The sequence below is a fragment of the Cynocephalus volans genome, chromosome 4, assembly GCF_027409185.1.
Source record: "Cynocephalus volans isolate mCynVol1 chromosome 4, mCynVol1.pri, whole genome shotgun sequence".
Classification (NCBI taxonomy): Eukaryota; Metazoa; Chordata; class Mammalia; order Dermoptera; family Cynocephalidae; genus Cynocephalus; species Cynocephalus volans.
The window spans coordinates 104,872,776-104,898,663 of NC_084463.1; the positions used below are offsets into that span (position 1 = coordinate 104,872,776).

The following is a 25,888-nucleotide window of genomic DNA, read 5'->3' on the forward strand; positions in this document are numbered from 1 at the left end:
TCAATTTCTTTTAAGAGAAAAGACTCTGAGTATTCTGGTACGAATCTGTTGGGTCTTGACACTATAGATAATGGGGTTCATCAAAGGTGGGAAAAGGATGTAGATGTTGCCCATAAGGACATGGACCACAGGGGAGAGGTGCTTGCCAAACCGGTGCACCATTGTGAGGCTGATGATCGGGATATAGAACACAAGGACAGCGCAGACATGAGAGATGCAAGTCTGTAATGACTTATGCCGCTCTTCCTGAGAGGCAATTGCCAGAACTGACTTCAGAATCAGGACATAGGAGAAGAGGATGAGAATAGCATCTAACATTAGTGTGCAAATGACCAGCATCAGGGCATAGTAGCTATTGAATCGGATGTCTGAACAGGCTAGGCGGAGAAGATCCTGGTGCAGGCAGAAAGAGTGAGAGAGGATGTGGGGATGGCAGTAATGGAAGAGCCTCAGACGGATGATAGGAGGTGTAATAAAGAAGAAACTCCTACCTAATATGGTGAGCCCAATTTTGATAATTCTGGAAACAGTTAGGATGGAGGAATAACGCAGTGGATTGCAAATTGCAATATACCGGTCAAAAGCCATAGCGAGCAGAACGGAGGACTCCATGAAGGACAGACCATGGATGAAATAGGACTGGGAAATGCAGAAATCCAGGCTGATTTCTTGAATGAGCCCCCACAGGATCCCCAGCACTGTGGGCATGGTGGACAGCCCCATGCACAGGTCAGTGAGGGCCAACATGGCCAGGAAGTAGAACATGGGCTGGTGCAGGCTCGGCTCAGTCCGGATCACATGGAGCACCATGCAGTTTCCCAGGAACACCATCCCATATATGGAAGAGAAAGGGATGGAGAGCCAGGGATAATGCTGTTCCAGCCCAGAAAATCCAGTGAGGAAGAAGAAGGAGGAATTCATGTTGGGGTTTACTGAAGCAATCATTCTGGGACTGAGATACTGAGAAAGTGTTTTTGAAAAGAAATGCTCCAATTTCTGAAGAATTAGATGAAATTTTTAAGTAAGAAAAATCACCCTAAAAACTAACTTTAGAAAATATGTCTGAGCAAGTCTGTTCTTCAGAGGCATATTAACTGCTGCCTGGGAGTCATTTAAGAACCATTGTTCTGGTGTCATTTAAAAGTTATTATTTATTCACTGTCAGGACATGAATATATTCTTAGATTCCATAAGTAAAAATGAAAGTGGAAGAAATGAATAAAAGTAGGAAGCTAATTTTAGGAATAGATATGTTGCCTGGGACATTTTCCCAGGGCTATTGATGAAAATTGCATGTTAGTTGAGTTGACTTTCTCAAAAAAATATTATTTTCTTCCTTTCAGTTAATTAATCATTTGACGTGAAGAGTCCTTTTTGGGCTTTAGGCATCATATGTCCATTACAGTACTCACTTTGTATCCATTATTCCCGTTTTGTGTTGTGTCCAAATGTGTTTTTCTCCAAATAGTATTTCATGAAGATTTTCCTTTTTTCTCCTATTCCAGATGACATGGGCACCACTTACTTTTCCTTCCTTGGTGACAGGCAGGGGGGAATATTTATGCCTGATGGCTTTGGCAAATGATTTCCCAAAGGAACTCTGATCCCTTGACATGTTCAACTCTCTGTGCCCTTGTGATATAGAGACTTAGATTGAAGATCCTCAGCCTCTGATGTGAGCTTAGGGTCCCCGCTCATTTATTTACTCAGTTTATCAATTGTCCCACTTTTCATCTATGCAATGCCACAGTCTTGATTAATAACATCATCATTTGTTCCTTGGCTATTGTAATGATTTACTAACTGGTCTCACTGTTTTTGCATTTGCTCCTTAAAAATGTATTCTTTCCAGAGAAACAAAACAACTCTTCTACAAACATCTACATCACATAAGTCCTTGTTGAAAAAACACTCCAATGGATTTTCATTGCTCTTAAAATAAAGTACAAATTCCTTATCACTGTCGAAAAACCTTATAAGGCCCATCTACCTCTCTTCATACATCTTAGACCACTGTTGGCTTCACTCTTCAACCTCTAGGTATCTTTTTCTTTCACAAAGCAAATTAAATGTATTCCTGTCTTGGGATCTTTGCCCATGATCTTCTAGTTAGAATTATCTACCTCAAGTTCTGCACTGGAATTGTTTTCATCATTCACGTTTCCGTTTGAATGATCCTTCTTCAGGGGGCTTTTTCTACAACCACCCTCAACCTAGACTGTCATATTTCTTCAATCCCCTCAACGAAGTCACTGTCATCACAGTATACTGGTTTGCATTTATGCTACTTAATATACACTGATTGTCCATTAGATTTATTGGAAGCTTTAGAAGATTAGAAACCATGTATACCTTTTGCTCACTGATGTGTAAAATGCAGTTTATCCAAAGTGGACACATAAAATAATTGTTTAATTAATTAAATTATCTATGAATTAAGAGTCACAGAGATATAAAAATAAAATGACTGCAGACACTCATATCTTAAAGTGCATGTAAAATCATCTGTGAGAAACTGATCCTTACTAGCTATATGCTATCAATCTCTGGTTATCATAGACAAAGTCTGTATGTAAAACAAGTGCTGCCTTAGGAATTGTGGCTGACCTTGGATATAGCACTCAGATTTCAGACATGACTCGTCTCATTCCCAGATGCTCCAGACAGTTAGACGAGGCCTTGGGATTGATCACAAAAAATTCGAACATTCTGTAGATGTAGAATGTATTAAAAGTACATACTTTCATTGAGCCTTTTTCAGACTAGCTACAAATATTAATGTCACCATAGCAGAGAATATCAGCCTTTTAGCAACATAAGATCAATAAATGTTGGATAATTTTTAATGTATTTTGAGAGATAGGATGAGAATCAGGAGAAAGTAGTGTTGATGAGGTCAACAAATAAAAGTTTAAAGAGGAAAGAGGTCATATATGTGAAGTGCAACCCAATGTTTCATCTGTATTAAAAACAAACACCCACTATTTCCCCAAATTTGATGCTGTTATGCCATCTCAAAGTGAAAGTGAATATTTCTTTCTGAGTTCCCAGCAAACAGAACAATGCCTAGCATGGAACAGAGGGGATAAAGAGCAGTGAAAATGAATCTGCAACAGGAAAGGATTGTGACATTCCCTCTGTGCACTCTGTCTGGCAGGTTGACTTGGAAAGCAAGTCTGTGATCACATTAAACAGATCATTCTTTCAGGGTAGTCTTTTCTTATGCCCTCTGATTAAAATTGAACTATGTGTGCAGCAATCTCTGTCTTTTTTCTGTCCTTTGGGAATGATTCTTTATGTGATTACTTGCTGCCTTTTTGAGATTAGGTAGGGTAATGACCAATAGTCCTTGCTCACCCTAGAGGCACAGCAGAAAAGTGTTGGGTCTTAAAGTCAGTTTCTTTATAATTATATTTTATAAAAACATTCCTGTTTTCCAGAGCAGTCCAGTTTCTGCTTGTTCTTCCAACATAATTATTGAATGTCATCCATACATGTCCTGCTTTGGACAATAAATTATATAACCACTCTCTAAAGGTCATAAAAGTCATTCCTGTAATGATCCCTTCTGGATGCCAGTAGGGGGCAGAAACAGTCCATTGATTTGGGGGATTTTTGTTGTTGTTTTGGTTTGTTTGTTTTTACTCTTTCTTCAAGGATGCATAAAGCAGGTTTGTTTTAGAAATAAATAACTATAACTGAGGTCAGATCCTTAATGGTCTTATCATGGCTGAAGAGATATGAACCTCCTGTAAGGCTTGTGTAAAGAACTGAGTGTTTAGAGGTTCTGAATATGTTATATCAGAGACATCTTATTCACCAAAAACCCAGAGTAGTCTTTAAATCCCACTTTAAATATTTAAAGATATGAATTTTGTGAATGGTCTTTTTATATGTTTTATATATTTGTATTTATTTAGTATTTACTTATTTTATTGTGTAATTTATTATATACTTTACAAGATGATGATAAATAATAATACTCCCATAATGATTGAAATATTAAAAGTATATTAGCCATAACTCAGAAGCACGATTATATATATATTACAAGGTACATCTATTTAACTGATCATCTGGATATTTGAAAAGTTTCCACCAAGAGCTAAATGATTTGGTTGGACTATGACATCAATAATCTCTCCAAGGAATTTGTCTTTCATTGTCTTTAATAATTTTTCTTTATTTAAAAAAAAAAAAGTGAGACAGTTTAATATATAACCAACTATAAATAACTGGAAAATACTCAATGACAGATGAAAATTAAACAGAAAAGGAGAAAGGGGGTAGTGATTAAATTCATTTTTAATTATACTTAAATGAGCAAATGAATTTGTGAGGATAAATACTTAAATTATTACACATATTTAAAATTGTCTACTGAAAATTCCAGAATAGGTAGGCCAAGGCAATCCAATTCAGTAGCCTCATTTTCAAGATAAAGGAACTAAGAAATTGAGCACGATAGCTAGGCCACTAGACTCCAGATCCAATTGTTCTCCAAGATGTTTTTACAGCTCCCCTGAAGCCATCTTGATCACTCCTCTCATTTTCTGATCTTCACCCAGTGGATAAGACTGGTTTCACTGGCAATAAAAAAAAGTAATGTTATATCAAATCAGCAACTTCTACAGAAGGAGACCTAGAAAAATTATGAATATTACATTTAATTGTATTTACATTAGAATCAAGATTTATTCATGGGAATGCCCATTACCATGATTATCTTTATAGGTCTGGTAGATATGCTAGTAATAATAAAATTCTGATTTTCTATACTGGCATAAAGTTTCAGTTTTATACTCCTCTTCAAGAGGAGGTTATGAGGAGAAGTAAAATAGTCCTTCAGATTTTCCTGCTTCATCCCCACCAGAGGAGAGCATCACTTTGCTGAGACTGGAACCTAAGTCCAGGTGACCAGTTACCCTGAAGGGAACTGTGTTGCCAGAGAATAAGAGAGAAGGATTGTTGTACACAGCTGAGTCTAGGATGCCTAGCAGAGAGGGATCTGCAAATGACTGACCAAGTTACTTACACAATCGGGGGGAACTCAAATCCCCGAGGACAAGAAGGGACAGTGAAATGGCCTCCAGGGCATCCTTAGAGGACATGACTTGCCTGCTAGCCTTCCTGCTGCCCCAGAGATGGAGCTATTGTCTGCATATTTTGTTCAGAGGGTAAAGCTGGCCTCGATCTTAGGATGGCATGTTTGTTAAGGGACAAAATTAACAACCCACCCAGTGAAACTCTAACTTAAATGAAATGAGGGCAGTCTGGGAATGTAGTCACATATCCCAAGAAGGGGAATTTTTCATAGCAGCTCACCAGGATATTGTTTTTAGGATGAGTTATTACTGGAAAGGAAAGATGGTAAAGCACTGCTGAGGAGGCTTCTCTTAAGAGCTGCATGAGGTGGTAAGTGACTAACGTGGCTGGCTCCTCTGCTTTCCCTATATAGGATTCATCTATTCTGATATATACAGTTCTGGGACACTGCCCTTGAAGTGGTCTTCAACATTAATCTTTCAGATTGCGTGAGAACAAACAATCTTTTATTTATGTGATCAAATTTTATTGATTTTTTTGGCCATTGTTATATTGTGAAATTGTAGCAGGTATAAAATTGGAATTTCATCTATTCCTACAATTTCTAGATCTGAAAATTTCTAGAATGTCCCAGAGATGACAAAGGTTTATTATCTGAACCACCAGAATTAGGTATTTTGGGAAATCGGTGTGTCCCACACTCCACGGCCTTACAAATCACGATGAGCCAGGCATTCTCTCAGACTGGAAATGGTAACTATTTAGGGGGATCCATAATCCTAGAGTGGGGGCAAAATACCCAGGGAAACTGCTGGCACCATAAAGATGTTATCCTCATGCAATCATTCATAGCCATTTTGTTGTTTTGGCTTTATTGGTTTTTGTTGTTGTTGTTGTTGTTTCTATATTTGTTCACTTTATTTTCTGTGTGTTCTTTGAGAATATGCTGTGTTCAGACACCTATGTGCAGGCTCTATCATAAGGGTTATGGTAAACAAAATAGACAGTGCCCCAAGTCACAAAGCTTAGAGATTAGGGGGTAATGGAGTCTGGTTTGGTATCTATCACATGCTATGGAAACACAAATGAAGAGTGGAGGAAATGCATATGGAAGATGAAGGAGAGAGTACAGCTGAAGAGTTTCAGAAGAAGAGAAGGGTCCACAAAATATATTGCAGGAAGAAGGATCTAACACCAGAAGGACAATATGTGTGGGTAAAAAAATAGGGGCGAGTGTCATGTAGGAAGAGATGACAGTGTGAGTAAATGCCTGCAAGTAAAATAACATGCGCAATATTCATGTGCGTGTGTGTATATTTGTGTATACACATCAGGGAAAAGATAAAGGAGGATGAGCCTGGAGAAATTAAGAGCTATTAGAACGTACAAAGAAGGGACATAACCAGATTTGTCTTTTAAAATGTTCACTGTGGCTAGAACATGAGAAAAAGGACTGTAGTTACATTTTTATTACTAATATCATCATGCTCATCATCATTAAGAGAAAATATTTATTGGGAACTTATTTTGTTTTTCATTTTTGTAAGGACTTTATATTAACTAACTAGAAGAATAAAATAGATTTTGTTATAGTTTTTAATTTTTTGCTGAGGAAAACAAATCATAAAGAGAGTAGGCAATTTGTCCCACAAACAGGGTTATCAATTCATGGAACTAAAATTAGAACCCAGGCTATCTCATGACAAAATTGGCTATCCCGTATCATAAGGCACAAGTAGAAGTAGACAGAACTGGTTAGAAGCTGCTGTGGTACTTCTATCAAGAAATGATGGCAGGGCTTGGAATTTAAAGTAGAGTATGATGGAGACAGTGCATGAGACTGAGAATATCTAAGACGAAGAAAAGCCATTAAGGAGTGTGGTAATTATGGCTAAGAGAGTGATCTTATAGTCAGTGAGAACTGGGTTTAATCTTGCCTTTGCCACTTATTTGGTGGCACTTACATAATTCTGAACTCAATACTTAGCCTGTTTCACAGTTTATCTATTTCATATTATTGGCAAGAGAATAATAATAACAAAGTAACTCATTGTCTGTTGCTCAATACATGTCAGTTTTTATGATAATTACAATAATCAGAAATTGGTAATTAAATATAGATGGAAGATGGAAGAGTGGAGTTAAAAATGGCAGATGACTTTTTAGCTTGGAAATCTGAGTGAGCCAATCACCAAGTTTGGGAGCACCAGAGAATATTCAGAGAAGTGGGGGATGATGATATTTTTTCTTTAAAAAAAATATTATTTATTGTTAGCATATTCATTCTTACAAATCATGAAATTTCTTTACGCCTTTTACCTGACCTATCATTTCCCAAACTCCCTCCCTCCCTATCCCCCATCTCTAGTATCCTTAGGTTTGCTCTCTCCTTCTGAAAGTTCAATGTATTGTGTGGCCTTTTCCTTCTTTCTTCCTTCATCCCTTCCGTCTTCTGTCCCTCAATCCTTCCCTCCTTCCTTTCCTTCCTTCCTAGTAGCCAGTTATGAGTGAGAACATGCTGTATGTCTCTTTCTTTGTCTGGTTTATTTCACTTAACACAATTTTCTCCAGAGTAATCATGCTGCTGCAAATGGCAGAATTTCATTCTTTTTTTATGGCTCAGTAGTATTCCATTGTGTATATATACCGCATTTTCCTTATCCAGTCATCTATCGATGGACACATAGGTTGGTTCCGTATTTTGGCTATTGTGAATAGAACTGCAATGAACATGGGAGTGCAGGTATCCCTTTGAGATGATGATTTCCATTCCTTTGGGTATATACTCAGTAGTGGGATTGCTGGATCATATGGTAGCTCTATCTGTGGTTGTTTGAGGAACCTCCATACTGCTTTCCGTAATGGCTGTGTTAATTTGCAGTCCCACCAACAGTGTAGAAGAATTCTCCTTTCCCCACATCCTCACCAGCATTTGTTGTTCCCAGTCATTTAAATAATGACCAGTCTAACTAGGGTTAGATGATATCTCATTAGTCTAACTGGAGTTAGATGATTTCCATTTCTCTGATAACTAGTGATGCTGAGCATTTGTGCCTGTTGGCCATTTGTATGTCTTCCTTTGAAAGATGTATATTTATCTCTTTTGCCCATTTTTTAATTGTATTATTTGTTTTTTTTTGTTTGTTTTTTTGTTTTTTTTTTTTACTGTATAGTTGTTTGAGTTCTTTGTATATTCTGGATATTTATCCCTTGTCAGATGTATAGTTGGTAAATATTTTCTTCCATTCCACAGGCTGTCCTTCCAATCAGTTGATTGTTCCTTTTGCTATGCAGAAGTTTTTGCCCAGTCTTATTATCTGGAGTGTTTCCCTTATATTTTCCTTTAGTAATTTTATGGTTTCAAGTCTTATATATATATATGTAAGTCTTTAATCCATTTTGAGTTGATTTTGGTATATGGTGAGAGGTACAGGTCCAGTTTCATTTTTATGCATATGGATGTCCAATTTTCCCAGCACCATTTATTAAAGAGGTATCTTTTCCCCAATGTATGTTCTTGCTGCGTTTGTCAAAGATCAGTTGGCTCTAAGTATGTGAATTGACTCCTGTGTTTTCTATGATTTATTAAGTTTTTAACATGCTGAGTTTCAGGTGTCCATGGGACACGTAAGTGCAGATGACAGGTAGGCTATTGTAACATTTCTTCCATGTCATTAAATGCTAACATCCTTGGTGCACAGCAAAAAAATCTTTTTTCAGTGGAATTTCTCTTTAGGGACATATTACTGCATAATAAGGACAGCACTGACTTTGGAATTAGAAAATTCTTAGTTCTGCCACTTACTAGCTGTGCATTCTCACCACTTTGTTTACCTTTCCTGAGGCCATATACACAAACTAGGCATTACAACTTCTCAGAAAGCATAGGATGCAACAGGGTGCAAGCATAGGATCACCTTTGCTGTGTGTTGCTCTTCTAGGCTCTTTATTTTCCTTCTGTAGGTATTTCTGTTACTCTTTCTTGTTTGTTTGTTTTCTTCCTCTTCTGCATGAAGTTAAGACTGCTTACCTAGGTCTAGGGGAAAAAGTTTATATAGTGGTAAAATTTAAAACCGAATTAATTAGAGCCATTTAAGAATGTGGTAATACCTCTGTTAGTATGCACTCCTTGAAATCTAAACAAGTAGACTGGCTTTTCCATTGTTTAGTGTTTTTTTTTTTAATTGTATTATTTTATATTTTAACCACAACATTCATATAGAAAAGTACACAAATCTTAATTGTACAGCTCAGTTAACTTTTCCAAAGGGAACACACCCATGTAACAATTCCAATAGGAAACAGAATATTAAAAGTATTCTAGAAGACCCCACAGGTCCACTCTTTGTCATTATTAATTCTACTCAAAGGTAGTCGCTCTTCTGATTTGATTCTTTTTACCTATTTTGATGGGTTCATTTTCCTTTTCAAAAAATTCATATACATTGAATTGTACCATGTTCTTTATGTCTTATTTATTCAACATTATTTATGTGAATTGCATTCATGTTGCATGACTATGTTTGATTATTTTTAATTGCTTAACAATATTCAGTTCTACAAATAAACCATATTATATTTATTTACTCTACTGTTGATGGAAATTTGAGTCATTTCTAGCTTTGAACTGTAAGGAGTAATGCTGATCTGAAGATTCTTGTATAGTTTTGGTATATATATATATGGTGCATATTTAGACATAAATGAATGCATACATACATACATACATACACACACACACACACACACTCACACACATATATATATATGTGCATTTCTGGAAATTACTAGTTCATAGGGTATGCATTTGTTCAACTTTTCTACATACTAAGAAACAGTTTTTTCCCCATTAGGATTTAACGGCATTTGGTCAACCTTTAACATGATGAATTCTCTCAGCTATGGCAGCCTGAATGTGCCCAGATTAAGGACGGATCTCTCTTTACATACCTTAGCATACTTAGTTCTTACAACAGACGTGTGCAGTTATTACTGTTCCCATTTTATAACTGAAGGAACTGAGCTCCCAAAAGTTTAAATTGCTCATGGCTACATCCTGGAACAATAAGTACAAGTATTTTTGCCCATACATGACTAGAAATTGTATGAGGAGAACAGTTATCCCTCCAGAGAGAGGCAATTTAGCCCCAGTAGGAACAAAGGATGGAAATACCAGGACATCTAAGAATTCAAGGTGCCCACATCCCTCTCAGAACAACCTTCTAAATTTGTTTATGTCTAACTTTGTTTTAAGTGCACAAGCTGTTATTGTGGTAAATTTTAAAGCTTAATTCTACCATACAGAATGAGCAGGCTGACAGAGAACAGAGAAGGAAAGAAGAGCAGAATCTGCCAAGCTCTACCTGAGGTCTCCTACTTCTCGCATATGCTCCACAGGCTGGCTTAGGAGTTCCCAGGTCAGGGTCTATTAGAGACTAAGGTCAGCTCACTTATGCATTTTTCTCCCTCACCAAAAAAGCAAAACCAGCTTTACCTCCATTCTATTCTCTCAGCAATTCTTTTATGCACTCTCCTGTGGCATTTCTTAATCTCTTTAATGAATGCCCTCTGACTTAGTTTCAGCAATAGGACTTGAGTTGCTGTCAGGACTTGAAATTAATGTTAATTCATATTATCAGAAAGATCAAGTAGGGAATCATAAACTCATGCAGAAATTTAATGCCACAAGCATCTGACAAATATAAGATAAAGAGGTAATTGAATATGTTTTCTAAAGAGAAAACATCCAGACTAATTTTCTCATACCCTTTTTGAGGGGAAAAATGATATCATTATTATTATTTACCTCCAGCACATAGGCAGAGTTTTACATTTAAAATGCAAGAACTCTATCAATGCTTGTTGGATAAAACTGAATCAAAAAAACAATGAAGGGTAGAGTCACTATTACTTTCATAATAGTCATAAAATTTAATATTTTAATGTCCTTAAAAATGAGCTATGATCCTACAAAAAGGTGTGTGAAGGACAGATGGAAAGAGGGACAGGAAAAATAAAAAGGGAGAAAAGAACTGCTAAAGACTCACAATTAGATGTGTTGTGCTTTTGCATTAATGATCTGATACGGTGGGTGGGGGAAGGGAGGGATATCATACTAATTACCAGCTGGCCAGATGAAACTTTCAGCATCTCTGCCGGTTACCTTTAGAAAGAACAGTAAATCATTCTTTACCTGAGAACATGGTGGGTAGAATTCTGTCAATTCCTGCCTTTCCCTTACTCCAACTTTTCTATTTTTCTTGAGAATACTTTGTGGCTTCCAAAGCCCCTTCACCGGATGTCTCCTTTGCTTTCTTTGGTTATATGTGAGTTTTATGTGAATCTATAGCTCTGTAGAATCCCCACAAATAGAGAAAGCTAATCCAAAGTCTGAGAAGACCTTTGGATGAGTGTTGTTTCACAATTTGAGAAATTATGAAAGATCCACAAATCCATGGGAAAATCTTCCTCTAGGCACTGCCTCTGTTAGGATATATCAGCAGCAATGCTTCTATATTCTCACTGTCTGTAGTTCATTCTTGGAAATATTTAGCAGCAGGTAATATAAAAGAGAACATTGGATAATCTATACATCAGCCAGCTAGGATTTTTATATTGACTTACGTTGTCTGCCTTTTTCTTTTTGTTTCGTTTTAACCGGTCTTTTTGTTTTGAGACTTCTTTCTATCTTTAATCATTTTTCACCTCTAATGTGACCTCCTAGTTGTCAAATATTTGACTTAATGGAAGACTTCCTCCTAGCTTATTGATTCCAGATGCACATAACAATTCAGCACTCTCTAGGTTCTGGCTCTTGTTAGGATTGCTATCTTGATGGTGTTCAGGTCTGTTCAAAATAAGTCTCCAAAAGTCCCCTGTCCTCAATATTGTCATCCTGTCCTGAGATCTCTGGGATTTAGGAAGATCTGTGAAGTGAGTCAGCTCACCCTTTGTGAATTCTCACCTAGCATAGATTTTTGTTGTCAGTCAAAATAGGAAAGTCACTACTTATAATTCTCCTGTTGTCTGCTGGTATCTGGTATCATGGAAGGTACTTCATTTTCCAGTGTTAGCTCTTACAAGAACTTGTTGACACGTTTTCCAGGATTTTAATGAGCCCACTGCTGGATCTCCATCCCTGTTTTCTTAGTGTACCTGGAAGCGGTCTTGGGCAATGCTTCTATCATCTACATTCTCTGAACTGACTTTTCCCTGCATGTCCACAAACTACTTTCTGGCCATGCTGGCAGAAGCTGACCTGGGTCTCTGTGTGTCCACCATGCCCACAATACTGGGACTACCATGGCCAAACAGTCTAAGCATCCATTTATATGCCTGTGTATTCCAGCTCTATTTTCTTTATACCTTTTCTTTCATGGAGTTAACCATGATTTTAGCCATAGCATATGATCACTTTGTGGTCTTCAACAACTCTGAGATATCCCTCAGTGCTTACCAGCTCTTGGAGCAAAGATTGGAGTGTTTTTGAGAATTCAAAATGCATCATTCACCATTCCTCCTGGCCTGTGCCTTCTTGGTTTCTCCTACTGTCATGACAGTATTGTTTCTCACTCCTACTGTCTACACTAGGATATGATCTAACTTTCCTGTTCTGACACACAGATCAACAGCCTCTGTGCTTTGTTGGTCATCTTGCTTGCCATGGGTTCAGAGTTCCTTTTCATATTATGCTCTTATATTCTGATTCTCAGATCTGTAACGACTCAAAGCTCTAAACACTTGCGTGTCTGACATTCTGGCCATCCTGGCATTTTATGTTCCGATGTGAGACCTTTCAATTGTTCACAGGTTTGAATGACATTCCTCCCCAACACATTCATGTTATTATGGACAATATATACATACTCATTCCAGCACTGATGAACCCAGTCATCTACAGCATCAAGACCCAGATCTGCCAAGCCATTATCAAGGAATTCTCTTTGAAAAAGACAGAAATCTAGTGTGCTCTCAATTAACCCCCATTCAACTAGATTAATTGAGAAAAAATTTCTGGTTTTGTTCAGTCCCTCCACATGCTTCTGGGAATCCCCTTTCTCATTTAATTATAGAACTTAGTAAATCTATATATTTTAATTTTAATTTTTTTTTTATTTTACTTAATCACCACTAATTTCTTTTTTTTTTTTAGTTGACAGCATTATTACTTTTTTTACACTTGAAATGTATTGATTATACATATTTATGGGGTACAGAGTTGACTATCAGTATTTGTATAAGATATGTGATGATCAAATCAGTATTATCATTACAAATAATAATCATTCTTTGTGTCTGTTACCCAATTTCTCCCTAGCCCCCCTCTCCCTCCCTCTTCCCCACCTCTAGTGACCATAGATCTGCTCTCTCCTTCTGAAAGTTCAATATATTATCATAGTTGTTCATTTCTTTCTTCCTTTCCTTTTCTTTCTTTGTTTTCTATATAGTTTAATATTAGCTAGAGACAAGCAATCAGAAAATGCAAATAAGTCCTAGAAGAAAAATCAGTAACTTTATAAAATAAATTTTAGAAGCAAAAGTAATCTTGGGTCAACTTTGGCTCTGACTCGTTTTATTAATGTGAATAATTGAGAGTATTTTGTGCTGTTTGATGGCTGACTGTAAGAATTCTTTCTACAAAAATTACAAATGCTACTTGACATTCAAACAAGAGTACTAATCTCTACATATGATATACATGTGCTGTACTTTCATCCTACATGACCTCCAGATAATGTTAGTAAAAGAATAGAACAGCCAGATAATACCTTGTTTTGCCAGATATGGGCTTTTAATACCTTACCTCTACCCAAATAGGTATTAAGTGAAGCTTATTTATTTGGTGATTAGTAAGTAACATTTACTGAAACTTTCCTATTCATGGCATTACATTTGTTAATATAAAAATGCTTAGAATAGGCAAAAATTAGAAGAATTTTAGAATTTGAATGATAGGAGACAAAATCTGGTTATAAAAAAAGAAAACTATAATTAAGTATTTGATATAATTTGTTTCCATAATATACTCATTCTTAGTTTAAACAATTTTGTACAATTCTTCCTAAAAAGACTACTCTGTTAAAAGAATCATCAAATTATAGAACCTGAACCACTTAATATTATTAGTCTTTCACCTCCATTTTCAGACTCTCTTTTGACTTCGTGGGCTATCAACATTTCTTCCTTCCCCACCCCCCATTTTATTTTGATGCTTGTGTTTGGGTTGCACCAAATTTTCTCTTAGACTGCTTGCATGATTCTTCTTTCCACCTTACTCTTGTGTCTTAATGTATCATCTAATACCAGTCCTTATTTCATCTCAACTTACAAGGGCCTCTGCTTTTCTGTGCTTTTTCATGCTCAGGTCAATCTCTATAATACTCAAATCAATGTCAAATGAGAGGGTTGATCCAGAGGATAAACTGAGTTGTTATCAAGTCACAATTTGAACTCCCTTCTGATCCTGGAGATTTGGAGGATTTTCATTTATGTATTTGGCAGGACATCTGGTATTCATCTCCATTATGTATTTATGAGAAGATTGTTTATATGTTAATAAATAATTAACTTATTATTTTTGCCTCAGTACTCTAGATTTGTGAATAAACAAGTTCTTCTGACTCTGTCAAGATAGAGCAGCAGTGGATAATATTCTCATATCACCATATCACCATATTGAGGTCTGGCACTGCTGATAGAGAAAGCCAGTTGGTGTGAAATTACTGCATACATTTTTTTTTAAGTTATAGTGCTCAGGAACACCTGAATTTTTGGCTCTTGGAGTATGTGTATACATTTTGCTGGGACTTGCTCTCAGAATGATAGCCTGTGACTGCTGTGGATTAAATGTCTCCCCAAAATTCACTAACGCTTGACCCCCATGGCAACAGTGCTAAGAGGGTGGGAAATCAGATTACGGTATTTGAAAGGTGGAGCTTTTGAAAGGTGGTTGGACTGTGAGGACTGTGCCCTTGTGAATGGATTAATCCATTCATGGAGTAATGGATTAATGGTTTAATGGCTCATCAAGTCGTGGTTCTGTTGGCTTTATAAGTAGAGCAAGTGAGCACATTAACTCTCTCACTCATGCCATGCTCACCATGTGACATCCTGCATCACCGTAGAGAATCACCACCAAGAAGAAGGCCCTCACCAGATGTGCCTTCTGGATTTTGGACTTCACAGAATCCCACAATGTAAGACAGGTTTTGTTTTCTTTACAAATTACTCAGTTTCAGGTATTTTGTTATAAGCAATGGACAAATGAACTAATACAGTGATACAGGAATATCCTCATAATGTTCTTATCTTTTTTTGTCTGAGAAGTGTTGCTGATATTATATTTACTTTGTTATATGTCTTATGTTTGAAATATAGGTGAACAGTATTTATTTCCGTATGCTGAATAAAAGCTCAGTGTTTTGATCTGGGAGGGTAAAGCATTTCCAATTAAATGAACCCAAGAAGCAATTTACATAGGGAACAGAAGTTAACACCTTTAAAATGATTATCTACACTGAAATCTATAGGTAAAACTCTTGAGTGATATTTACCACCTTTTAACAAGTTAGTGCCTATTATTGATATCAATTCAACTGGAGAGGTAGGTGGGTAATAAGCCCATTTACAGTATCAGGGTTTGCTTATCCAATTTCCCTGACTAGTGAAAAACCTCAATTGTGTGAATTAATAGGTAAAATCTGAAAATCTTCAGTTCCACTTGAAAGCAGAAATGCTGATTTTGGGGTATAAGAGGTGTGGACTTCACAGTGATAGATATGAAATGGACTAGGCAAAAATCAACTGAAGCTTGCATTTTATAAAGGTAGCTTCATTCTCTTAGCAAGGACATGTTTTTCTTCTACCTTCAACTAGTCTGTATCCCTCTTACTGGTTTATTCAGTTGTGTAAGCCATGAGGGCAAGGAGTATTTCAAGGCAGTGTGCCACATTCTAAGTAGCATACCGAGTTTCATGATTGGTTTCATTTTTAAAGCAATTTCTTCACTCACTCGGGGTTCCCACTAGAGACACTTATATCTGAACCAAAGATATAATACTTTTCCAGGTCATTTCTTAGACAATCAACTAGGCTTCAGATGGTCGTGCATATGCTGGCTGTCTCCCTTCTAGCAGAACTGATGAAGTGCTGAGCTGGCTGACCACGCTTGGGTAGAGTCTCTGCTTATACCATGACCATCAATTAAGGAATCGATCATCCACAAAACTAACTTAGTGAGGCTGCAAATTTTAGATATTCTCCCAGATCCTAATTCTCTAGGTAATTCTGAAGCTTCATTTTAAAGTTTGGGAGATATGACATATTTGGTCTAACTTCCTCAAGTGCACATATCGTTTCCTCTTTACCTCTACTTCAGAAATTCCGATTTGCTTTCTGACCTTCATTTTGACTTCAGAATCCATCCTAACTACTGAAACTGCTCTCATTATGGCCACAAATAAATTTGTAACTACCGAAGCTAATGTACAAATTTTAATATGTATCTCACTTGACCTCTGTGCTGTAGTTGACTCTAACTGACTACTGTTGCCTTACTCAATTGCTCTTTTCCTTTTAATTCCATGGAACCCAGTCAAAATGTTCAGAAAGATAGCAATAATTATAGGTATTATTTTTATAACATAACTTATGCATTGAATTATAGTACAGAAAGGAAACAGAGTTCTTTAAAAACTCATAACAAGGAGTCCTGAATTAATCAGGTAAATTGTAAAATAGAAGAAACATACATATATCTCTAGGTGTAATATAACTAATAAGGAGAGAACAACACACCAGCAGTAGCTTTTGTATTGAGTAAGAGATTTGACAGAGCTTTGGCCATAGGTAGAAACAACATCAAACAAAAGAGCAAAATGTGGACTTAGATTTTACCATTTTGCTAAGGGATATCATGGGAAAGTGTTGAGGTAATCTTGTAAATAAATTGTGAAAGCAAAGAATAAAAACAACCACCTTAAGAATCAGTGTACCAAAAATAGTTGCCATTAAAGAAGAAGATAAAGCAGCAGATCTGTGAAGAACGACTTCACTGTGAAACCTGCAAGGGTTTCATCTTCCCTTCTCCAGCTCATGTGAGCATCAGACTGCAGACCAATATTTGGAAAGTGTAGCAACTACAGTGTTGTGATTATAAAGCATTAAATGATATTTTTAATCAGAAAAAAATTCATTTTCAACACCATTTTTTTTCTTTTTTCTTTTTTTTTACTCTGAAGTTATGGTCTTCTACATGGCAATCATATTTTTGATTAATCTAACTTATATCATTGTATCAGGTATTTACTATTGAAAATACTTTATGAAATAAATTTATTTGTGTACATTTGAGGTTTACAACATGATATTATGGGATTCCTACAGATACGTGGATACATATAGATAGATATAGATAATACAATAGTAACTATAGCAAAACAAATTAACACATGTAACCCCTTACCTAGTTACCTTTTTTGTGACAAGAGCAACAAAAGTCTACTTATTTAATAGAAATCTCTAATTCAATACAATTTTGTTAACTTTAGTTCTTATACTGTACATTAGATCTCTAGACTTGTTTATCTTACATATCCACTATTTTGTATCATTTGACCTACATCTCTCTCTTCTCCTTCCACACGTTAAACCACTGTTTCATTCTCTCTGTGTGTATTTGACCTCTTTTTCTTATTTCATGGATGAGCGAGATAATGCAATATTTTTCTTTCTGTGTCTGGATTATTTCACATAGCAAAATGTCCTTCAGGTCCACATAGCCATAGTAAATGTCAGAATCTCCTTTTTTATGGCTGAATAATATTAACTTGTATGTGTGTCTGTGATGACCATTTTTATGTCTTCTTTGAGGAAATGTCTGTTCAGATGCTTTGCTCATTTTTTAATCAGGTTGTTTTTCTACTATTAAGTTGTAAGAGTTTCTTATACATTTTGGATATTATTGCTTTATCAGCTATTTGTTTTGCAATTATTAGCAGAATGAAAGGTAAAAACCACATGATAATCTCAACTGATTAAAAAAAAGAAGCATTTGACACAAAGTCTGGCATCCTTTCTTGATAAAAATTCTTAACAGTTTAGGTATAGAAGGAATGTAACACACATAACTAACATCATAATGTATGGGGGGAAAACTGAAATCTTTTCCACTAAGATCTGGTACAAGACAGAGATGGGCACTCCTGCCACTTCTATTCAACACAGTATTGGAAATACTAGAAAAATAATCAGACAAGAAAAAGACATAAAAGGCATTCAAATAAAAAGGGAAGAAGTAAAATTATCTCTGTTTGCAAATGACATGATCCTATACGTACAAAATCCCACAGTTTTCACAAAAATATTGTTAGAACTAATAAATGAGTTCAGTAAAGTCACAGAGTACAAAATCAACATACAAGAATCAGTAGCATTTCTACATACAAATAAAGATTTAGCTGAAAAAGAAATTTAAAAAAAAAACTTATTTACAATGGCATCAAAAAATATATCTAGGAATAAATTTAACCAAAGAGGTAAAAGATCTGTACACTGAAAACTATAAAACATTAATGGGAAAAATATAACAAGATGCAAATAAGTGGAAAGATACCTGTGGTCATGGAAGGAAATAATTAATATTGTGAATGTTTATACTATTTAAAGCAGTGTACAGATTTAACACAGTGCCTATCAAAATTCCAATGATATTCTTCATAGAAATAGAGAAAACAATCCTAAAGCTTGTTTGGAACCCTAGATATTCAGAATAGCTAAAGCAATGCTGAGAAAGAAAAATAAAGTTAGAGGTATCAAACTCTCTGATTTCAAATTATGTTACAAAACTATAGTAATCAAAACAGTATGGTAGTGTCGTAAAGACAGAAACATAGACCAATGGAACAAAATAGAAATCTCAGAAATAAATCTGAACATATATAGACAGCTAATTTTGGATCAGGCCTCAGGAAGACACAATGGTGAAAGAATAGTTTCTTTAATACTTGTTGTTGGGAAAACTGGATTTTCACATGCAAAAGAATGAACTTGGACTCTTATCTTAAACAATACACAAAAATCAACTCAAATGGATAAAATGTATTAAAGTAAGACCTGAAACCATAAAACTCATAGAAGAGAACTTGGGGTGGGGGGTTTCTCACCATTGGCATTGGCAATAAATTTTTGGATATAACACCAAAAGTTCAGGCAAAAATAAATTAGTGGGATTACATCAAGTTAAAAAGCTTCTGTATAGCAACAGAAACAATCAACAATATAAAAAGTCAATTTACACACTGGGAAAAATAATAGAGAATCTTTACTATAACGTGCATTATATATATATGTATGCATGTATATATGTATATAGAATATATACATAAACATACATATACTAATATAATATGCATGCTTTTATAAGTTATTTTTCATTTTATTATTAGCATATTGCATATGTCCATAAGTAGAATATATAAAGAAAATGTTAATAGTTGTAATTATTTTTATAAAAGTCATATTAAATTTATTTTACAGTCCTTATTGTTTGATATATAGGATGATTTAAGTAGCTCACTAATTTTAAATAATGATAACATACACATAATTTTATATGTTTTCTGATGATAAATTTTTAGAAATAGAATTACTTGATAAGAAAAGGTTAATAGCATGTGTTGCGTGTGCTCAAGAAACATTAACTTATTTTACAATCCTGGCAGGAGTACATGTAGTGGACGATCACCCCATCAACATCTTTGACATCATGGAATATTACAGATCTAAAGCAATAATGTAAGCTAGAGTTTATATCCATTTAAAAACACATTTTAAATAGGTGATCCCTTTAAAAGGTTAGAAGTTTACTAGCAATTACTGTTTCTTATTAAGTACATTGCATAATTTTTCTTTTTTCTTTTTCTAATTTTCTAGTTATCTGTTACTTTTATTCATGGGATTTTTTTTTTTTTTTAACCAGAAAACATTTTAAATGCTTTTATTGTTGAATGACCCCATATCTTCCTTTATTGTTTCTACTTAGGGTTAATAATTAAAAACCCTTTTTTATCTCTGAGATTACATACTTGTCCTCCCATATATTTTAGTTTTTTCAATGACTGGATTTTATTTTAGCACCTAACTGTATAATCGATTGTGGTATATGTACTTAGGTAGGTTTTTCTCCTTATTCTTTCCAAGAATATACTTGTTCAATTGCTATTTGTTGAGCTCTGTTTTTATTTCCCTACTGAATTTAAAGGACATATTTTATATATCAAATTATTATTTTTATTGAGATCTGTTCCCTGGCTTTCTATATATTTCACTATTTTGACTAGCACATGCATGATGTTATTTTGATATGTTATAAGAATGGAGAAAATGAAGATTTTTTTAGATAAACCAAAGTAAAAAACTTATTTACAGCAGAAAAAAAGGTAATATTAAAAATGTTCAGGGAAAATAGGAATGATGTGAGAGGGAAGGCTGGAAATGCAGGTGGGTATGTAAAACAATATGTAAGTAATTAAACATTTCTTTACTGTTTAAAGTAATAACAACAGGAAATTTAAGGCTAAAACTATATAGTACATTTAAAATATATAATAAAAAATGGTTGGAAATGAAAAAAAATGGAGATTAATTGTTTAAAGTCTATTGAATTTTTTTGGAAAATAGTAAAATTACAAATGGACATTTGTATCCGATAAGTCAGGGTTGCAGCTGTAATCATTGTGATGCATTTTGATTTTGTTCTTTTTTTTTTTGTTTTATTTGTGATATGTTTTATTTTATTTTGTATTATTTTCCAGCTTTATCAAGGTATGATTTACAACTAAAATTGTATGTACTTAAAGTGTACATTATGTTTTTTTTTATATTTATACATTGTGAAATGATTACCACAATCAAGCTAATTAAAATAGCCATCACCTCACATAGCTACTTTTTTAGCAAATTTTAATCATACAATATATTATTAACTAAAATCGCCATGCTGCATATTAAGTCTCTAGAACTTACTCATTTCACAACTAAAAATCTGTATCCTTTGACTAACATCTCCCTTTCCCTCAACCCCAAGTACCTCAGAACCTGGTAACCAGCATTCTATTCTTCATTAATATGAGTTTGACATTTTTTTTTTTTTTGAATTCCACATGTAAGTTAGATCATGCAGCATTTGTCTCTCTGAGTATGGCTTATTTTACTTAGCATGATGTCCTCCAGGTTCATTCATGCTGTCACATAAGGCAGGATTTTTAAGGGTGAATAATATTCTATTATACACACACACACATGTAAATATGTGTATGTATCCACACACAAATGCACACTCATGTATATCTCGCATTTTCCTTATTTATTCATCTATTGCCACTTAGGCAATTTCCCTATCTTGGCCTATGTGAATAATGCTGCAATAAACATGGGTGTGCATGTATCTCTTCAACATTCTGATTTCATTCCCTTTGGATGTATACCCAGTAGTGGGATTGCTGTATCACTTGGTAGTTCCATTTTTAATTTTTTGAGGAACCTCCATACTGCTTTCCATAATGACTATACCAATTTATTATTCCCAAGAACAGTGTACAAGGATTCCCTTTTCTCCTCACCCTCACCAACACTTGTAATCTGTGACTTTTTTGATAATAGCTTTTCTAACAGGTGTGAGGTGATATCTCATGTGGTTTTTATTTTTATTTCCCTGGTTGTTAGTAATGTTGAACATCTTGTCATATATCTGTTGGATGTTTGTATGTATTCTTTTAAGAAATGTCTATTCAAGTTCTTTCTCCGTATTTTGTTTATTTTTTATTTTTATTTTTTCTCATTGAGTTATATGAGTATCTTATATATTTTAGATATTAACCTCTTATAGGATATACAGTTTGCATTCATAGGTTGCCTTTGATTTTGTTGATCATTTCCATTGCTATGCAAAAATTTGTTTGTTTAATATAGTCTCACTTGTTTATTTTTTGTTTTTGTTGCCTGTGCCTTTGGTGTTAAATCCAAAAAAAATCTTTGCCTAGACCACGGCTATGGAGCTTTCCCCTATGTTTTCTTCTAGAAGTTCTACAGTTTCAGGTCTTTGTTTAAGTCTCTAATTCATTTTGAGTTGATATTTTTATATGATGTAAGACAGGGGTCTGATTTTACTTCATTTTGAGGGTTTCACCCTCTAATCTCATAAAACCTTGTACACACTGTTCTGTAACCACTTGTCACTTGGAACATGCATTAGTTTCGGAATCATACCAGTTAGTCAGAATTGGGATGAGGAAGGGACAGGGACCACTTGAGACTCATGTTTTATTTCCAGAATCTAACATCCACCTAAATGGCTACTGAAAGAACAAATGAATTTAGGATGTGTTGCTGATAACTACAGAGGTAGAGAAGCCATCAGAGGCAGAATAAGGGAGACAGTAGATCTCCAATCACTTTCTGGATACCAATCCTAACCATCCTGAGTGAGGGGACTCCCATTTGGTGTGGACCTAGGAAATTGTATAGTGACTATCAAGCCACAAAAAGCCCCTTTTCACATTCTCCTCAGGATTACATGTTTGGCACTATTAACTGTCCACTCCTTCCAATGCAGACTGTGAAAGAGTGAAAGGCCCAGGAAGCCCATTGTTGCAGGTTCCTGGTCACCGTCTTTGGTGGAGGCAGAGAAAGAAGGCTCAGGAGACAAGGCAGACCAACCACTTCCCTGTCTTTCCTCCTTACAGCAGATTTCTAGAAGACAATAGAGACAATTTATATATTATTTAGATTGTATAAATCATATAGAGGCTAACGGTGGTCAAGGGAGGAGGAACAATGGGACATTAAAACACGGAAGGAAAACTGTAGAGGAAAAGTGATATCTTTAAGTAGAAGACCTTAGTGAAGTTAGGGCTGTGAGGCTTTTGACAGAGAAAAGACATTTATGGGGACAGGTGAAGAAAATAAATAATTTAAAACAAAATATAACAAAAAACTGACCCCCAAATCAAGCTGCCACTTGAATCTTTTTCTGAGGGGTGAATAATAGGCAGAAGGGGCTGTTTCCCACATACCTTTCCTTACAGCCTCACCTTCTTTCATGCAGACCAAGATATAGGCATGTTTTCACAAAGTCTGAATTAACCCCTCATTTCTTTGTGTTTTATATGCCTTGCTCTCCCATGTGTCATTATAAGTGAAAGACGCAGAAATAATTTAAATACAACATTGCAATGAAATAAATGTTCTTTATTAGGCAGAAGCCAGAAGCTCAAAGCCCTTTATAATTTCCCAATGTTAAGCAGTTGGGCTCTGAGGACATGAAAAAAAGAGCAGGAAAGGGTGCTCAGTGGTACTTGTGAGCCAGAGCATTGGCCACACCAGACACCACCTTCTGATAGGAAGACTGCACATGTGGGGTGAAGTCCTTGCCAAAGTGGTGGGCCAGCACAACCACCAGCACGTTGCCCAGGAGCTGTGGGGGAGAGACGAGAAGTATGAACATGATTAGCAGGGGAAACCAGCTTGGATGCAGAATATTCTAGTTCATCTCAAGTTGTGCTTATGGTTGTAACCATAAAATAAAAACAGAATCATAGCTGCATCTTAGCTGCTGCTATCGATACGAAACCGCCTGTATCAGCCAGAATTTATATGCAGAAATATTCCTTCTATTGCCAAAACCCAGAAATTAAATTACCATTGCTATTTTTCAGAGTTGTGCAAAGAAACATGATACATTTTATCCTCCTTGCCTTAAAGGGAGATCAGAGAAAGTATTATATAGGAGGCAAACAAACAAAAATGGTGATTAAAATAATAAAATTTTTTTTAAAAAATTACAAATGCAAAATAAAAAGTTTAATGAAAGAATAGAAGAAATTAAGAAGAAGAAAAAGAGGGGGAAATAATTAAACAAGGTAGAACAATAACATGAATAGAAAACTTAAAAAACTAAGTGGTTCTGAAGGTCCAGAGTGAAGTGACTAGATGCCATTTTTCATTCTAAACTGGACACTAATACCTATGCACCTGCCCCATGACATTTACTTGACCATAGATAAGAAGAGAAATAAGAAAGTTGAGGGTCCCCCAGACTCACCCTGAAGTTCTCAGGATCCACGTGCAGCTTGTCACAATGCAGCTCACTCAGTTTAGCAAAGGTCTCCTTGAGGTGGTCCAGGTGTTGCAGGCCATCACTAAATGCGCTTAGCACCTTCTTGCCATGGGCCTTCACCTTAGGGTTGTGCATAATAGCATCAGCAGAGGACAGGTCCCCAAAGTGCCCAAAGAACCTCCGGGTCCATGGGTAGACAACCATCAGCCTGAAGGGGTGAAAACAGGAGAAAGGGAGTCAGTGCTTGTGAGAAACTCAGGAGACTGTTCTGTCTCCACATGCACAGCTTCCATTTGCTTCCTTAAGCTTCCCTGTAACCGTGATACTTACCTGCCCAGGGCCTCACCACCAACGTCTTCCACGTTCACCTTGCTCCACAGGTCAGTGACCTCACTCTTCTCCTCAGGAGTCAGATGCACCATTGTGTCTGTTCGTGGGGTTGCTAGTGAACTCGGTTGTGTCAGAAACAAGTGTAACCAGCTGGCCCTGCTCTGCCTTTTATGCCCAGCCCTGGCTCCTGCCCTCCCTGATCCTGTGAGCACATTGGCCTAGGCCAGGGTGTGTCTCTGAAGGGTGAGGCCTGAATGATGATGGCCATACCTGTCCCTGACAGTTCTGGCACTGGCTTAGCAGTCTGATTTCAGACCCTCAGACCTTCCGCTCCTTATCTCCTGGTCCCCACACAGCAGTATAAACTGCTACTAAAAACATCCCTTTTGGCAAGTATATTTAACAAAGTTTGGAATGACAGCCTGGTAGACCTATTAGAGATTACTTCTCAAACATTTTATTGCACAAATCAGAAACTGAAGTACAGAAAGTGGAAGGGATTTGCCTGCTGTGGTTCAACTTAAGAATATATGCATGAATCTGCTCCTGTGTCTCCGGAATGTGTAAAATAATTACAAGGACAGAATGGATGAAACCTGTTGCGTAGTTCTAAGTATATCTTCCTTCTCCTGATTTGTATTAAATCCTCCTGGTAAGAAAATAAATATTCATTCATTCATGTGTGCATGAATTCATTCATTCGTTTGTCTTTGGGTTTTTGTTTGTTTGTTTGATTGTTTGTTTTAATTTGGTTATCTAGCCAAATAGGTAATTTTGAAAAATAGGATAAATATAAATCAAGTGTGTCCTGTGCAATAGTTACTGTACTAGGTTGTAGGGATCTAGAGGTGACAAACAGTGACCTCTCAACGCAGTAAAAAGTACAGAGAAGTAAAAAGTCAATTACAACCCAAAGCAGTGAGTGACGCTTGGGGAAGCAATGGTTTGAAATGGGAAACTAACCTGGGACGTCTAACAATTTCTGCTTGGTCAGCTCTGGGAAAGTGTCTGGGGGAAAGAGAAGTTTCTTTGTGATTTAAAAGTAAGGGTAGGAAGGTGGAAAGGAATTTCAGCCTTGTCTCAGTTCATTTTTTGTCCTAGGCCACTGAGAATGCTGTTTTAGAATCATTTCCTTGATTCAAATTCTTCACTCCTAATTCATTTCTCTCTATATCTTTGTTTGTTTAAATCTTCTTCTTTAATTAATAATTATTATTATTTTAACCCAGAACTTACTCTTCTATCTCTACAGCGTTACCAATATCTTCCCCCCGTCCATTCAATGCATTAAATTGTTAACTTCTAGGCTTGGGAAAAAAAACTTCTAATTGTAAATTTCTGCTCCTTGCTGTTAGATGCAATGAAAAGAACAGAGGCAGAAGCACTGCTGAGTTCAGT

The 25,888-nt window shown here is 35.8% G+C and overlaps 2 protein-coding genes across 2 annotated transcripts; both read right to left on the bottom strand.

Annotated features, from left to right (window-relative positions):
• LOC134376342 (olfactory receptor 51V1) lies at positions 1 to 954 on the bottom strand. The gene has a single exon (XM_063094927.1). It carries the CDS (start codon positions 943 to 945, stop codon positions 1 to 3), a length of 945 nt encoding a protein of 314 aa, XP_062950997.1. The 5' UTR covers positions 946 to 954.
• Positions 955 to 23,271: 22,317 nt separating this feature from the next.
• Positions 23,272 to 24,617, bottom strand: HBB (hemoglobin subunit beta). The gene is made up of 3 exons (XM_063092605.1): positions 24,491 to 24,617; positions 24,146 to 24,368; positions 23,272 to 23,518 (listed from the first exon to the last, which is right to left on the bottom strand). The coding sequence occupies exons 1-3, from the start codon at positions 24,580 to 24,582 to the stop codon at positions 23,390 to 23,392; spliced, it is 444 nt and encodes a 147-aa protein (XP_062948675.1). The 5' UTR covers positions 24,583 to 24,617; the 3' UTR covers positions 23,272 to 23,389.
• Positions 24,618 to 25,888: the final 1,271 nt, after the last annotated feature.

Coding starts and splice junctions, on each gene's coding strand:
- HBB (XM_063092605.1), bottom strand. CDS start 24,582: ATGGTGCATCTGACTCCTGAGGAGAAGAGTGAGGTCACTGACCTGTGG. Junction 24,369..24,490: donor GGTGGTGAGGCCCTGGGCAG/GTAAGTATCACG, acceptor TCACCCCTTCAG/GCTGATGGTTGTCTACCCAT. Junction 23,519..24,145: donor TGGATCCTGAGAACTTCAGG/GTGAGTCTGGGG, acceptor TCTCCCCCACAG/CTCCTGGGCAACGTGCTGGT.
- LOC134376342 (XM_063094927.1), bottom strand. CDS start 945: ATGATTGCTTCAGTAAACCCCAACATGAATTCCTCCTTCTTCTTCCTC.